This window comes from Sitophilus oryzae, unplaced genomic scaffold (genome assembly GCF_002938485.1).
Source record: "Sitophilus oryzae breed Bouriz unplaced genomic scaffold, Soryzae_2.0 scaffold_54_pilon_pilon, whole genome shotgun sequence".
NCBI lineage: Eukaryota > Metazoa > Arthropoda > Insecta > Coleoptera > Curculionidae > Sitophilus > Sitophilus oryzae.
Window position 1 is genome coordinate 284,242 of NW_022147140.1, and position 15,517 is coordinate 299,758.

General features: G+C 35.4%; 2 protein-coding genes across 2 annotated transcripts; both read right to left on the reverse strand.

The window, feature by feature from the left end:
* Positions 1 to 1,208: 1,208 nt before the first annotated feature.
* On the reverse strand, positions 1,209 to 7,213 carry LOC115886978. Its single transcript, XM_030906305.1, has 3 exons — positions 6,675 to 7,213; positions 5,738 to 6,576; positions 1,209 to 1,444 (listed from the first exon to the last, which is right to left on the reverse strand). Exons 1-3 carry the CDS (start codon positions 7,211 to 7,213, stop codon positions 1,209 to 1,211), a joined length of 1,614 nt encoding a protein of 537 aa, XP_030762165.1.
* A 6,810-nt stretch (positions 7,214 to 14,023) lies between these two features.
* LOC115886979 lies at positions 14,024 to 15,183 on the reverse strand. The gene is made up of 2 exons (XM_030906306.1): positions 14,971 to 15,183; positions 14,024 to 14,851 (listed from the first exon to the last, which is right to left on the reverse strand). Exons 1-2 carry the CDS (start codon positions 15,181 to 15,183, stop codon positions 14,024 to 14,026), a joined length of 1,041 nt encoding a protein of 346 aa, XP_030762166.1.
* Positions 15,184 to 15,517: the final 334 nt, after the last annotated feature.

Consider the following 15,517-nt stretch of genomic DNA (forward strand, 5'->3'; position numbering starts at 1 on the left):
AATTTAAAGGAAGCGAGCTAAGGCAAAACCGTGACATTATTCGGAGAGAAGGATATATTTCTAATACAAAACTTGAACATTACAATTAATCAAACTTTTTTCGCGATGAACTCAAAAACTTCTACTTTTATAAACAAATGGAAGTTTCCGCAGCAAACTATCGAAACAGAAAAAAATAACACATAGTTAAATATTTGTGTGTTTCAAACATTCCATGAAACTAAAGTTTCTCACACAACAAAACCAAAGTATATAATCTTAAATAATGTCTGTACGGCACAGGTAACTTTATCGCTCTTCCACTACGCGTAATTTTAGGGACGGCGGGTACTCTGCTCTGATCACTCCCGTTTACCGGAAAAGACACATCACTCGCTTCCTCGTCTGAGAAATCACTAGTTTTCGAATCGAGTGCTCTGCTTTTTACACTCCCGATCGCGGATGACTTCTGGATGGTTCTGGTAGCCTCTGATGGAGCCGTTTGAGCTTCTGAGTTCCGGATGTCAGCAGGTACCCCGGTCTCTTCTAAGGCGTAGACCCTCTGTACAGGACGTAGCATCACTCCATTCGTAGTAGAGACCCGCACTAAACGTACAGCACCGTCTTTACCAGGTAAAACTTTGGTAGTTCGACCAAGTGGCCAGTCCATCCTCTTGGTATTATCATTACCGACGAGCACAACTTCGCCAATCTTAATTTGTCTAGGCGATTTAACACGCGCGATGTTTCGAAGCTGCCCAAAGTATTCATTACGGAACCTTAACCGTAAATTGTCCCGAATTTTTTGCATTCGTTTTACTCTTCGGCATAATGAGGATCGAGCTACAAAGTCACATTCAGGTAAAGTATCTTCTGACAAGTCGCGCGTAAACATTACATGAGTAAGCGGTACCAATTCACTCTCGTCTTCGGATATATATGTCAGAGGTCGAGAGTCGAGGATATATATGTCAGAGGTCAAAAAGTCGCATACCACGGTTAGTAAGTCCTCATAATTAAGCGCTGCGCGTCCAAGAACTTTTCGTAACAGTCCTTTTAAAATGCCTATAAGCCGCTCCCAAAACCCGCCCCACCAAGCAGCTGTTGGGGGGTTGAAGCGCCACGCAATACTAAGCGAAGTTTTTCAAACCTTCTCTCGATTCCAGCCTTTTTCAGTATTCAAAAATACACATAAATTCAGGAAATGGTTCAGTTGTCGCTATATTGATTTAATTTTGGCAAAATTTCTTAAACTTGTGATAGAGCATCAGGAATAATGATCTAGCTATTTCCAATGTAGACAGCTCCATAAAATGGCACACGTGAAAAAACAGACCAACTTTTTCCCTGTCTAACGATGCGAGGTACAGCGAGTCCACACCAGTGATCTGAAAAGCTGATGCATCATTAACTCGGTCTGCGGGAAGAGGTGGACTCTGGACTTGAACACCCTTAACTATCTGCCCTGCACACAAGACATAGTTTGAAATAATGTTTAATATACTCCTTCCGGGCCCAAGCATCTGTTTTTCGTCTAAAAACTCCTAAAACCTTGGGGCTCTACAGCAGATCCTGTGAGAATAAAACGAGTCCTCATTTGTCACGGAATGGACGAATGGGTAAGCGAGTTCGGCATGCGATAGAACAGTGTCTTTACGATGGGCAATAACGACGACTTTCACGTAAAGCCAGAATCAATCTCGGATACGTCCAATGTCTTCAGCCGCTGATCATCAAACCTTCCTGTTGTACAACTTCAAAACGAGAACTGCTGGTCATTTCTTTTGGCTCACCAACGTTATCTTCTTGAATGTCTTTTATCATTTATTGTGAACCTCAATTGCAGCAGTTCATCTGAAAGTTTTTTTTAGGTAGCTGAAGAAATATGTCTAAATGCCATTCGCACCCTAATAACTCGTTAGCCTGCCTCGAAATTGACCGAGACTGCTACAAATACATTTTCTTTCAGAAGTTACTCTAATCTCATTGTCGGTGACAGTTTCCACTCGGTTGGGGCGCTGGACAGAAGGGGATGGTGTCAGATGATAGCGAGATTAGGGGGACTGCTTCCACCATCGTGGGATTCATTGCTGCTCGAGGTGAACTTACTGGATGGAGTCGCCGGATTTTGAAATATCTCAGAGATGAGTCACTTTGTGTGAGGTGAGTTTCCTGATCTCTACAGTCACTCTATTGCGCTACTGTAAGATGCCCCATCATCATGTTCTAATGATACCATGACAACACTAGTTTGTTCAGTCATCCACAAAAAATCCAGATCATGATTTACAAGATGCAACCGGGGGGGGGGGGGGGATTGAAAATGATAATAAAACGATGTAAAAAACGTTGAATTATGATGTTAAAATGAGTGTATATCGAAATATGTTTAATTAACGAACTTAACAAAAACAACAGATTTAGGATGGAAGGATGAGTGTAAACTGTATGGGTGAAAGGATTAGTATATGACTTATGATCGCATTCCACACGGTACATTCATTATTGTACACGTATATCTATAATAGACATACTAGAGTGATTACAAGATTAGTGAGCTCAGACATGGCGATTCGCACACGCGTTGCTTTGAGTGAAAGGATAGTCGGAGAGAAAGACAAACAAGGCAAAAACAAATAAATAACAAATAATCAGGGTTACATGATGACAATCATGATAAGGAGGAACAGATAAAGAAATCTTACATGGAAAGTTACACTGGTTTACGATATAATTTTTAAATAATTAAATAAAAGTGTTTCACATTTTTAAACACAAAACTTTAATACACTGAGATGTATCTAAGCATTTAATTTTTTAATATTATAAAATTCTTAGCACGCTTGCTGGTTTACTTCTGTTTTTGCGTCACGTCACAGATTCACAAGCCCACGTTTGCACCACAAGGCGATGCTGCAGACCACTAGGTACACGGTCGTAGAAATTTATGTTATACAACTTTTAGTCAATCTACACAAATATAAAAGCTTTTTTTCTTTTTAAAAATTTTTCAGATTTTGTAAAAATATATAAACACCACAATACCAGCCAAAACTTAATAAATTGGGATATTGTTTCGTCTTTAGTTTTTAATATAGTGGCGAAATTAAACGAAAATGTCGCTTTTCAATGAAAATATCATTACGTAAAATAATTAAATATAAGGTGACGTAGCTTTTTCCCGACTAGCGTTTCGCGGGATAAACATCTCGATGCCGTTCATGCATTGATTTAAGAGTGTTGTTGTTTGTTTATAGAGAGAGGCTAGGGTGGAGCATGAGTGGTGGTTTTGTTTATTTTCAAAAAAAACGTTTTTTTTATATTAGAGCACTAATACTCTCTTTATAGGTTATATTTATCGGTTGAAGGGATATTGAGGAAAGCACTTATATTTCTTGTATGTTCCCGATAAATAAACGCCCTTGAAATAATATTATACTGTCTGGTTAATATTGTTTTATTGTATTGCGATTTTCGTTACAGCAACACTTTCAATTTCCTATTCTACTCCCTAAGTGTATAAATGTTCCGGATATAATTCGTCTTTTCTTCTGTGTCCAGTTTATATGTGTAAATAAATATATAAAAAAAAAAAAAAAAATTTTATATTAAATTTTTTACTTAGTTAACCCACAATCATTGGTTGATGAATTTTGATCAAAAATTTTTCTAATTCTTTTCGATAGTGAAGTTGGGATGATACGAGATAGAAGGCCGCTGAGACAGTGAAATAGCGATTAGTACTCACGTAACTGCGGTATTCTTGGATTGAGTTAATACGAGAGTATTATAGAAGTGTGCTTAGGTATAGTAAGAGAGAAAGAGGGATTGAGTGACAAGTTGGAAGTATAATATATATCACATGTGTATGACGGTTCTCGAGGTAGAAGTAGAGGTGAGAGCTTTGACCGGTGCGCAGAAAGAGCTAGAGTACGGTGGTAATTCTTCTTAGCTGTATGTACAAAAGATAAGGAGAGAGATTCCTGGAAAAATCTTTACTGGTTTTTTAATAAACATTCGCAGGCACTACCACTTTCATCGGAGAGCAATCGTGGATAAGGTATTTCAAGCTAAAAGAACTTAAATTAATAACAATAAACAAAAAAATACAGGATTATTGGGTGGCGCCAGGCATGTACAGAGAAAGAAAAACACAGTCGTATATTATTAACTAATGACTATATTTAATCATGATGGACTGTGATGATGGTAAATAGCATGGTACAATTTTAATAATTATTATTAAATAACGAAAGTGGTGGTTTAAGAAGAATTGTACTAAAATATCTATGAAAAAACAACTAAATGATAAATACAAGACATGTAAACGTTTTAAGAGAATTATATGAAAATGTAGCATTACTTTAAATTAAATTTGGGATATATTTTATTAATTGATTTTTTTTTTTTTTTTTTTTTACTTCTATAAAAAAAGTAATACTATTACAAGTGCGTCTCGGTATTGTCTCGGGCACATGCCGCGTGTTAGATGCGCGGCTGGTTTTGTTCTGTGTGTGGTGTGTTGTTCGTTTGCGGCGGGGGCTCATTTCGTCTATTTATGGCGGATAGCGTCAGGGGTTAATTTAATACCAGCTGACACAGTTTTCTTTTTGTCTCCTATTTAAAATTTAAATTCTATTCATTTTTTTTATCGTTTTTTTTTTTTTTTTTTTTTTTTTTTTTTTTTAATTTTTGAAATGAGTTTTGTGTTTACAGAATTTATTTATTTAAATTAATTATATTATTAACTTATTATTATTAAAAAAAAAAAAAAAAAAAAAATTATATTGAATTTATTAAATTTGTTGATTAATTGGATATAGTTAGCCTGAATTGTAGTTGCGCTGATATTATACATATACTTATTTTATTTTGTAAATCTTACGTGATCAAGAAAGGTACCTAGGTATTCACGTAATTTTGCTACTTGCGTATTGTGAGATTATTTTCTTCTTTGGTGGCACAATTTTTTTTTATTGATTTAAATTTAATTTTACTATTTGCTATTTGGTACTTTCTATTTACTGTTTCCTACATTTTCCTTTTATATTTCAATAGAGGGTACTGAAAGTAATCAGTTTGCATTATTTTGTTTATATTTTTTTTTTTTTTTTTTTTTTTTTTATTTTTTTATTTCTTGACTTTTTTTGTTTATTTATTTACTTTACTTTTTTTATTTATGTATTTGTGGAACTTGTAAGGCCCTAAAAATACACCCTTGGGGGATTTCTGAACTTTTTTTTTCCGTCTAAAGTAAGTGGCGCTCTTAACCCGCCCCTACTCTCCGAATTTTATGAGCTAGGGCATAAATTTGTTCGCGACTAGACCCCTGCAAATTCCATAAATATTTATTTTTCTTAATCGCTAACTTAATAATATTTTTTTTTCTTCTTCGTATTTTTTTTACTTCTTTTCTAAATTTTTTTTTCTTTTTTTTTAATTTAAAGGAGCCGAGCTAAGGCCAAAACGCGTGACATTATCTCCGAGAGAAGGATTATATTTCTAATACAAAAACTTGACATTACATTAATCAAACTTTTTTCGCGATGAACTCAAAAACTTCTACTTTTATAAACAAATGGAAGTTTCCGCAGCAACTTATCGAAACAGAAAAAATAACACATAGGTAATATTTTGTGTGTTTCAACATTCTCCCACCTGAGAAACTATAAGTTTCTCACACAAAAAACCCTAAAGTAAAATATTAACTCTAATAAGTCTTTGTACGGCACAGGTAACTTTATCGCTCTTCCACTACGCGTAATTTTAGGGACGGCGGGTACTCTGCTCTGATCACTCCCGTTTACCGGAAAAGACACATCACTCGCTTCCTCGTCTGAGAAATCACTAGTTTTCGAATCGAGTGCTCTGCTTTTTACACTCCCGATCGCGGATGACTTCTGGATGGTTCTGGTAGCCTCTGATGGAGCCGTTTGAGCTTCTGAGTTCCGGATGTCAGCAGGTACCCCGGTCTCTTCTAAGGCGTAGACCCTCTGTACAGGACGTAGCATCACTCCATTCGTAGTGGAGACCCGCACTAAACATACAGCACCGTCTTTACCAGGTAAAACTTTGGTAGTTCGACCAAGTGGCCAGTCCATCCGCTTGGTATTATCATTACCGACGAGCACAACTTCGCCAATCTTAATTTGTCTAGGCGATTTAACACGCGCGATGTTTCGAAGCTGCCCAAAGTATTCATTACGGAACCTTAACCGTAAATTGTCCCGAATTTTTTGCATTCGTTTTACTCTTCGGCATAATGAGGATCGAGCTACAAAGTCACATTCAGGTAAAGTATCTTCTGACAAGTCGCGCGTAAACATTACATGAGTAAGCGGTACCAATTCACTCTCGTCTTCGGATATATATGTCAGAGGTCGAGAGTCGAGGATATATATGTCAGAGGTCAAAAAGTCGCATACCACGGTTAGTAAGTCCTCATAATTAAGCGCTGCGCGTCCAAGAACTTTTCGTAACAGTCCTTTTAAAATGCCTATAAGCCGCTCCCAAAACCCGCCCCACCAAGCAGCTGTTGGGGGGTTGAAGCGCCACGCAATATTCTTAGCAAATCTTTCAACTTCTCTCCATTCCAGCCTTTTCAGTAATCAAAAATAATAAAAAAATTCAAAATTGGTTCCGTTGTCGCTATATATAATCTTTGGACAAATCTTCTTAAAACTTTGATAAAGCACTCAGTAGATAATGAACTAGCTATTTCCAAATGTACAGCTCTATAAATGGCACACGTGAAAATACAGATCCAAACTTTTTCCCCTGTTCTAAGATGCAGAGGACCAGCGAAGTCCACACCAGTGATCTGAAATGCTGACGCATCATTAACTCGGTCTGCGGGAAGAGGTGGACTCTGGACTTGAACACCCTTAACTATCTGCCTCCGACACACCACACATTTTGAAATAATGCTTTTAATATAACTCCTTCCGCCCAATATCCAATACTTTTCTCTTAACAAGCTCCCTAAACCTTGGGCTCCTACATGACAAGACCTCCTGTGAGAATCAAAAACGAGTCTCTTTGTCACGACATGGCGAGATGGTAGCACTATCGGCATGCGAAAGAATACAGTGTCTTTACGATTGGCAATACGAGACTTCAAACGTAAAATGCCAGAATCATCTCGGAATACGTCCAATGTCTTCAGCCGCTGATCATCTTTTGCAAAACTTCCCTGTTGTACAACTTTCAAAACGAGAATTTCTGCCTGGTCCATTTCTTTGGCTCACCAACACGTTTATCTTCTGAATGTCTAACATTATGTGTGAACCTCAATATGCAAGCAGTCATTCGAACAGTTTTTAGGTAGCTTGAGAAATATGTCAAATGCCATTCCACCATACTCTTAGCTGCCTCGGAATTGACCAAACTAGCTACAATACATTTCTTCTTTTCAGAAGTTATCTCTATCTCATTGTAGGTGACAGTTTCTTGAGGCCACAAAGCAGGACTTTCTTGAAGCCAATTGGGACCCTTCCACCATCTCGATTCATATAGCTGTCGAGGTGAACATCCTCGTGATGGAAGGTCCGCCGGATTTTGAAATCCAGGGAGATGGTGCCAGTCATTTGTTGTAGTAGTTTTCCTGATCTCAGTCACTCTATTGCCTACAAAAGTGCCCCACTCATCATGTCTACTGATCCATGACAACACTGTTGTTCAGTCAGTCCAGAAAAAATTCACAGTCCTTTACAAAGATGCAACCGGGGGGGCATTGAAAATGATGAATAAAAACGTAAAAATATGATTAGTGTTAATATGAGTGTATTACATACATATGTTTAAATAACGAACTTAACAAAAAACAACAGATTTAAAGATTCACTGAAAAGGTAGTAATGTTAACATTAAATAAAACATTATCAATAATAATTATGCGATCGCACCTATCCGTAAAACAAACAAGCAAAAAAACAAAATAACATACAAAACATCAGGTTAACATGATGACAGATCATGATCGATGACAGATAAAGAATTCTTACGGAAAGTTACACTTTACGATATAATTTTTTAACTGTTAAAGGCAAACCCCATTTAAACACAAAAACTTTTTAATACCTACTACTGTATCTAAGACATTTTTTTTAAATTACTAAATTCTTAGCCACGCTTCTGTTTTTCTTGGCTGTTGTGCGTCACGTCACAGATTCACAAGCCCACGTTTGCACCACAAGGCGATGCTGCAGACCACTAGGTACACGGTCGTAGAAATTTATGTTATACAACTTGTAGTCAATCTACACAAATATTATCAAAAGCTTTTTTTCTTTTAAAATGTTTTCAGATTTTGTAAAAAGTATAAGTCAAAATCGCAAAACTTAAAATTGATATGAGTTTCTTAGTTTTTAACTAATATAGTGGCGAATTACGAAAATTCCTTTTCAATGAAAATTAATCAGTTAAATAAAATAATTTAATAAATTACTAGCTTTTTCCCGCGACTACGTTCGCGTTACACCTCGAGTCGTTCATGCATTGATTTAAATGATTTTTTACTTCTTTATAGAGAGCTAGTGAGCATAGATGTTTTTTTTATTTTTCAACTTTTTTTTATTTATTAAGAGCACTAATACTCTCTTTATAGGTTATTTTTTATTCTTTGAAGGATAATTGAGGAAGATATATTTCGTTATGATGTCACTAAATAAACCCTTGAATAAAATTTTATACTGTCTGGTTTATAATGTTATAGTATTGCATTTTCGTACAGCAAACTTTCATTCCCTATTCTACTCCCTAAGTGTATAAATTTCATAAATTCGCTTTATCTTTGTGCCAATTTTTATGTGTATAATCCAGAGATCACCAAGTTTTATATAAATTTTTACTAACTTTACCCATTTGGTTGATGAATTTCAAAAATTTCTTCTAATTCTTTTCGTAGGATTTCATTCTTCTAGACCAAATAGTAAGGAATTTTCATACAACAAACTATTCCGACATAATTTTCTCTCTAAGAGGATGAATTTCCTAAAATCTTGTAGCGTTTTTTTATAAACATTACCACTGCGAACGGCAGCTTTTCATCGGAGAGCAGTCGTGGATAAGGTATTTCACTGAAAAGAACTAATTAATAACAATAAACAAAAAAATACAGATATTGGGCGCCAGGCATGTACAGAGAAAGAAAACACAGTTGTATATTACTTAAAACTAATGACTATATTTATTCATGATGGACTGTGATGGTAAATAGCATTGTACAATTTTAATAATTATTATAGTGGTTATATGTCAACGAAAGTGGTGTTAAGAATTGTACTAAATATCTATGAAAACAACTATGATAAAATACAAGACATGTAACGTTTAAGAGAATATATGAAATGTAGCATTACTTTAATTAATTTGATATATTTTATATGATGTTAGTGCAATAATAATATCTATAAAAAAGTAATACTATTACAAGGCGTAATGTAATGAAACCTAAAATCTAAATCATATTGTAACTACTAAATCGACATAAATGTTCTTAATAATCGAACCACTGAATATAGTCTGTACGATATCGTTTAAAATGTACGTTAAGTTAAGACTGAAAATCGACTGAAAACCAGAACCTAAATCTACACTTAGCTGTTCTTGAGGCAATCCTGTTTCGAAGAGTAGCAGCGTGAGGTGGGCTCATATCTCTGCACTGTCTCTCGGCGATCCTGTTGGCCAAAACAACAAAAGGGGCCAGAATGAGGACACCATGAATCAACACAGCCGTATCTACTGACTAGGCTTAGAAATGGGAGCGAAGCAGCATGGGGTTTACGCTGTATCCATACTGTGGCAATATGGGGACACTACCCGTACCTTGGAACACTACTAGGACCTTGAATAATGTCCTTAACCTGGACCATAACATTGAACCATAACCTTGGACACAGTCCGTCCATAAGATAACGGTACAGGGGAACACTACCCGTACCTTGAAAATAGTCCGTCCATAAGATAACGGTACAGGGGAACACTACCCGTACCTTGGCTACTACTAGGACCTTGGATAATGCCCGTACCTTGTAAATAGTCCGTACCTTGGACCCTAAAATACGAAACTCTTGTTTAAAATCAAACAAGATCTAATAAACAAAATGAACCTACCTCGAATTACTTCCGAGGGCTCACTAAATAATAAACAACATGTCCTTTCTTCCATGTGACATTCTGGAGGACAAAAGAAAAGGGACGCCAACGTGTCAGCAAAATACAAATACAAGTTAGGTTGGGACATCCAAAACTCTACCCTAAAAATATGCAGTAATAATATCGAATCTAAAAGGATAATATTTCATCTTTACCTGTTGCTTTGAAATAGCAGCTGATTCAGATTATACAGCAAGATTTAAATAATCACCATTTCTAAAAGCCGGGATGGTTAGGTTAGGCTACAGAGCGCTAAAAGCAAAAGTCAGTCGACAGTACAGAGAGTTGACAGAAGCGATGTTGACCGCGCCTCCAGAGAGCGATAACAGGGTTGTGTCAAACGATAACAGGGTTGGCGACTAGGGAACGTAAAAATTACGCCAAGCGTGCCAAATAAATTATCAGGCCTGAACGATACGGAATCCGATGACGATACGCCAGACATTATATATATCATATATAAAAAAGACATGTAACGAACTAAAAACGTTACAATCTCTTTGTGTAGCTAATTCGCTAATGTCGTTTAAACGAACCTTTGTGCTAATATTTATGTATCTAAAGCTGGCGGTATGATCTCACTCCTAAAATATCTAAAAACTTAATATATAATCTAACTGACACACCACTGACAATGACAAATAATTTATTTCTGGAGGTATTGTGTGTAGGTGTTTTTCAGGTATGTTTTATATTTAGTCGTTTTACACAAAGAAATAGCCATTAAGCACTATAAAAATACTTCATAACAAATCTACACATTTAAAAAAAGAATTATCAAGATTGGTGAAGCGGTTTCGGCGGGATGGATGCAACAAAAAAAACCCTTTGAGCTTTAATATATTATGTATGGATTAATTATTTTTCCAACATATTTTACTTTGCAAATTTTTATAAATATTCAGACTCACCAATATCGTAGTCCACCGTGTCCAGCCTGTTTAGCCAAACGTAGGCCGATTCCTCTTCGGCGGCGCGCGGCGTCGTGACCCTGGCCGATGGAAGAGTCTTGAGGACGCTCATCCGCGCATAGGAACAAGATGACTGCGTAGCGTATTGCGTATTAATCGATTCTGAAACTTTCTATCTCATGTATAACATGTTACGCAAGTTTATTATTTTAATCTCGATTTTAATAGATAAATATGTGAAATGCCACCTGAATATCTTCCGCCATGACATGTTTTTACTTTTTTGTTATGGTAAAGTGATTTGTATAAACTTTATTCAATAACGTATATTTTCCTCCATTTGTGATTTTTTAATTTTAAGCTAAAATTAAGTATAACATTTTAGGAAAAAGAAACACTGTAATATTTAAAAGAATAAGAAGAAATTAGTCTTATTTTGAAAGAAAAATATAGAAAAAAATCTTTCTATAGAAAAAAGTCTTTAAACTAACCAGAATCCGGTGACATATACGCGGTCTCACCGGAAACATTACTTATTACTTCACATAACTTGAAGAATATCTACTTTTAACAATGAACACTTCAGAAATACACCAGTAAAAACATTTATTATTTGAGATTAAAACTCGAATAAAATTATAAATATTAGTTACCTATGTTGTTATAGCTTTTATAGGCCTGTTTAACGACTTAATAAGTTACCTAGCGAAAAAAATCTGTGCGCGTACCTACCACTATTGTTACAGGTTAATTTTTTAAAGAAATATGTTACACAAATTAAAAACGCTAAAATTTTAATGGTATTACTTGTGTATAACGGGCCTTATAATGCAATTAGTTGGAATTATATCTTCTTTAAATATAATTAGACTTTTTAACGACTTTTAAGTTACCTAGGAAAAAATCTGTGCACGTACCTACCACTATTGTTACAGGTTAATTCGTTAAACAAATGTGTTACATATTATTCGTGGTATTAGTGGTATTATATTGGAATCAGCTTGGCATTAGTGGAGCATTATATGAGAAATTTTGGTATTTAATTTGTATTTTTGGCATTACTTTGGCATTAGTATACAGACATTTGTCAGCAGTTTACTCCTTGTAGATAATCAAGAAGTTTTTAGATAAAATGTCTTTTATCTTTAAATCTTTTTATGTCAGATCATTTCTATGAAAAATTACATTAGATTTTTATTAAAGACGCTGGGTAATTAAAACATTGACTAATAAAGCTTGTCCACTTTAAATAAGGGGTCACGAAATATCCTCCTTGGAGTGTTTGGGTTAAAAGGTGTATAATAAATTAATCCTTGTTTTATAATAAAAACCATAAAACATTTATTTGTGAGTAAAATAATGCAATGGTTGGATATCTCTCCTTTATAATTCGGTGACTAAATATACACTAAAATAATTAGAAAAAAAATCTTGTATTATTTAGTAATTACGTCAATATTAATTAACTGACTTTCTAGTCTATTTTATTTTATGTACAAATATATTATTAAATCTTAATCTAAGCATTAAGTAATAAAACACTTTGTGCTCTCTTATATCGTAAGAGGTTACGAAATATACTCCTGGTTACACCCCTTACAGAAAACAGTGAAAGGGGTGCAAATAAATTGTATAATCACTGATTTTTTATAATAAAAACTATAAAACATTTCTTATTTGTGAGATTAAAAAAACAAAACAATGCATTGGTTAAAATAAGTACATTCAATACATGTATTGTGTTAGACCTTTATATGCCCAGTATATTTTTGTTTAACAAACCAATCAGGAAAAAATCCAAAACCTACCGTTATAGGAGGTATAAGATGATTAAACTTATATAATGACAACTACTTATCGGATAACAAATTAATTACTACTGTCAGCTACTGTCTAGGTAGAATATACCTAGAGTACCTACACCTACCTATGATGTAGGTAGATTAAAGCTTATCTTGACTTTACGTCTCACTTCGGTGTCACAAGCTGAATTTTTCAGGGATGGAAGTACAGTACATGATATGGGGACCCTTATTCCGAAAGTAGTACAAAATTAGACCGGGTAAAAGGGCACTATCATCAAAAATCGATATATTAATACCACCGTATAGAGAAAACAAATACTTATTTTTTGATCCAGTACACAATAAAGTCTTCGTAGGGAGTAATTTTTTATAATTATTTACAAAAAACATTTCCATTAGCGCTTATGACCAAAAAAACTTTAAACATGAATAACTCATTTCAATCATGCGAAAATTTGGTTTGAAAATAGACTTTTTTTAATATAACTTTCATTTAACGAAAAACGAAGGCCTAAATGAAAAAAAGAAACAATTTAAAAGTTTCGCTTATGTCTTGACAAGGTACCAAAGCAAACCCGATATTTTTTGCTTTTAAACTAATAAAGATATATCAATAAACAATTAACGATGTAATGGTTTTTGCGCGCGCTGGCCGACTGCCGTCGCTGCGCCTACATTTCCTATACCCTTGTATATATGACGTCATGGTGTGGCAAATGTAGCATTTTAATTCGATTTGGGCTCCCTTATATAGGATATCAGAAACATTTTCAATGTTAAAAGATTTCAACTCAAGTTCAAAAGCTTCCTTTACAGAATTACATAATCTAGTGCCAATAACTGTCGCCAATAACTCCATTCGAGGTATAGTCACAATTTTCAATGGCGCAACTCGACTTTTAGCAGCCAAAAGAGCAACATAAACTTTATCTTGATAGACACACCTCAAGAATACTGCCGCGGTATAGGCATTGTTACTTGCGTCGCAGAACACCCTGTGTAACCTCATCCCGTTTTCGTTATCAAGCCCATTTATCCAACGAGGAACCTGTATATTGATCAGAATAGGTAACTCTTTTGTCCAATCTCGAAACGATTTCTCCATATCTGGACTAGCTTCAGTATCCCAGGTCAGTTTTTCTTTTCACGTTTTCTGGAGTAACAACTTTGGAATCAAGGTAGTTGGAGACGTAAATCCCACAGGATCGAACACTTCTGAGCTAGTGACAGCATGATCCTCTTTGTAAATGGTTTATCCACAAGAGATTCCAAATCTCTAATACATTCCTTGTTGATACCTAAAGTGTCAGTCCGGGTATTCCAGATAAGCCCTAGGAGAGGCGTGGGTTCATTGGATCCACCAGAAATAACTTGTGTAGGATTAGAAAACTCCCACCCTCTTAATTCGAATTTTGCCTGTGCCAAAACCATGCTGGACTGACGTATAAAATTCTGTAAAGTTTCAAGATCCGGTACGCTGGTTACACAGTTGTCCACATAGAAACATTTAGCTAAAGTCGTAAGTATGGAATAGTCAAAAACAGAAGTACCTTCATTATACTTTTTTATTTCCAAAAGAAGGTGATGGTTGATAGTGGCTGCGAGTAAAAAGGGGCTGCTTGTCACACCAAAAACAACACGCCTGTGCCGGTACACCTTTTCATTTCCTTGAAAATCGACCCAAATAAATTTTAAAAAATCTCGATCTGTGGGATGTACACTTATCTGCAGGAAGGCCTTTCTGATGTCTGAGGTCACTCCAATCTTATTTTTCCTGAATCTTATTAAAATCTCCGGTATCTGCTCGATGAGGTTAGGACCTTTCTCCAAGCACTGGTTCAATGAAATTTTCCCTTTCATTTTGGCACTAGCGTCAAAAACGGGTCTGATTTTAGTTGTGCAGCTGGAAGCTGTTTTTATTACAGGCCTGTGTGGTAGATAATGACCCATGTTATTATCGCTGTCTGGTACGAGTTCGATAACACCTTCTTGAAGCCATTCCTGGAAAACAGCATCACATGATTAATACAAAGTTTCTTCAATGTTATTTCAAGCCTTTTCTTAGCAATAGAATGATTGGTGGGAAGCGGGGTGTGTCCGTCCAACCACGGAAGTCTTACTTCATACCTCTCCTCTTCATTTACTTGAACAGTCTCTTTAAAAAATTCTAAAGCTGCATTTTCCAAATCAAGCTTACTTTTATTGGCCACAGGGTCTGTGATGCCTAGTACATCCAATTCCCATAGATTACTTATGTTGGAATCCATCACAAAACAACTTAAAACGTTGTGGGATACATTTTCTTCACCAGGCTCCATAGGGACTTTGCCCATGACTATTTTTCTATGGCTATTAATCCAGAGCTGAGCTTTTGTGTGCGACCTGTTGTGACAACTTTTCTGTCGTTACCAAAATAGAATGAAAAAAGAATCCATTGCTCAGGGTTAGAGGAAAGCTGGGTTCGTAGGTAAGGCTTCCGACTCACAGTGACTTTCTAATGTTGTTAAAAAATAAAAAAATGATAATATGTAGGCTGCAGAGATTTTAATATTGATGTTAAGAATTTAAATAGGTATGGTCAAAGACAGTGAAAAGGGCGCCACTTACTTTGTTTATGAGAGTGGTAAAGTAAGAAACCAAAAAGAAAAATACGATATAACAACATAG

Excerpts from the sequence above, each read along its gene's own strand:
- LOC115886978 (XM_030906305.1), bottom strand. The coding sequence starts at position 7,213 with ATGGACCAGGCAGAAATTCTCGTTTTGAAAGTTGTACAACAGGGAAGT. Across the intron at positions 6,577-6,674 it reads GCTAGTTCATTATCTACTGA|GCTGGAATGGAGAGAAGTTG; the intron begins GTGCTTTATCAA and ends ATTACTGAAAAG. Across the intron at positions 1,445-5,737 it reads CGCCGTCCCTAAAATTACGC|GGCAGATAGTTAAGGGTGTT; the intron begins GTAGTGGAAGAG and ends TCTTGTGTGCAG.
- LOC115886979 (XM_030906306.1), bottom strand. The coding sequence starts at position 15,183 with ATGGGCAAAGTCCCTATGGAGCCTGGTGAAGAAAATGTATCCCACAAC. Across the intron at positions 14,852-14,970 it reads ATGAAGAGGAGAGGTATGAA|GAATGGCTTCAAGAAGGTGT; the intron begins GTAAGACTTCCG and ends GCTGTTTTCCAG.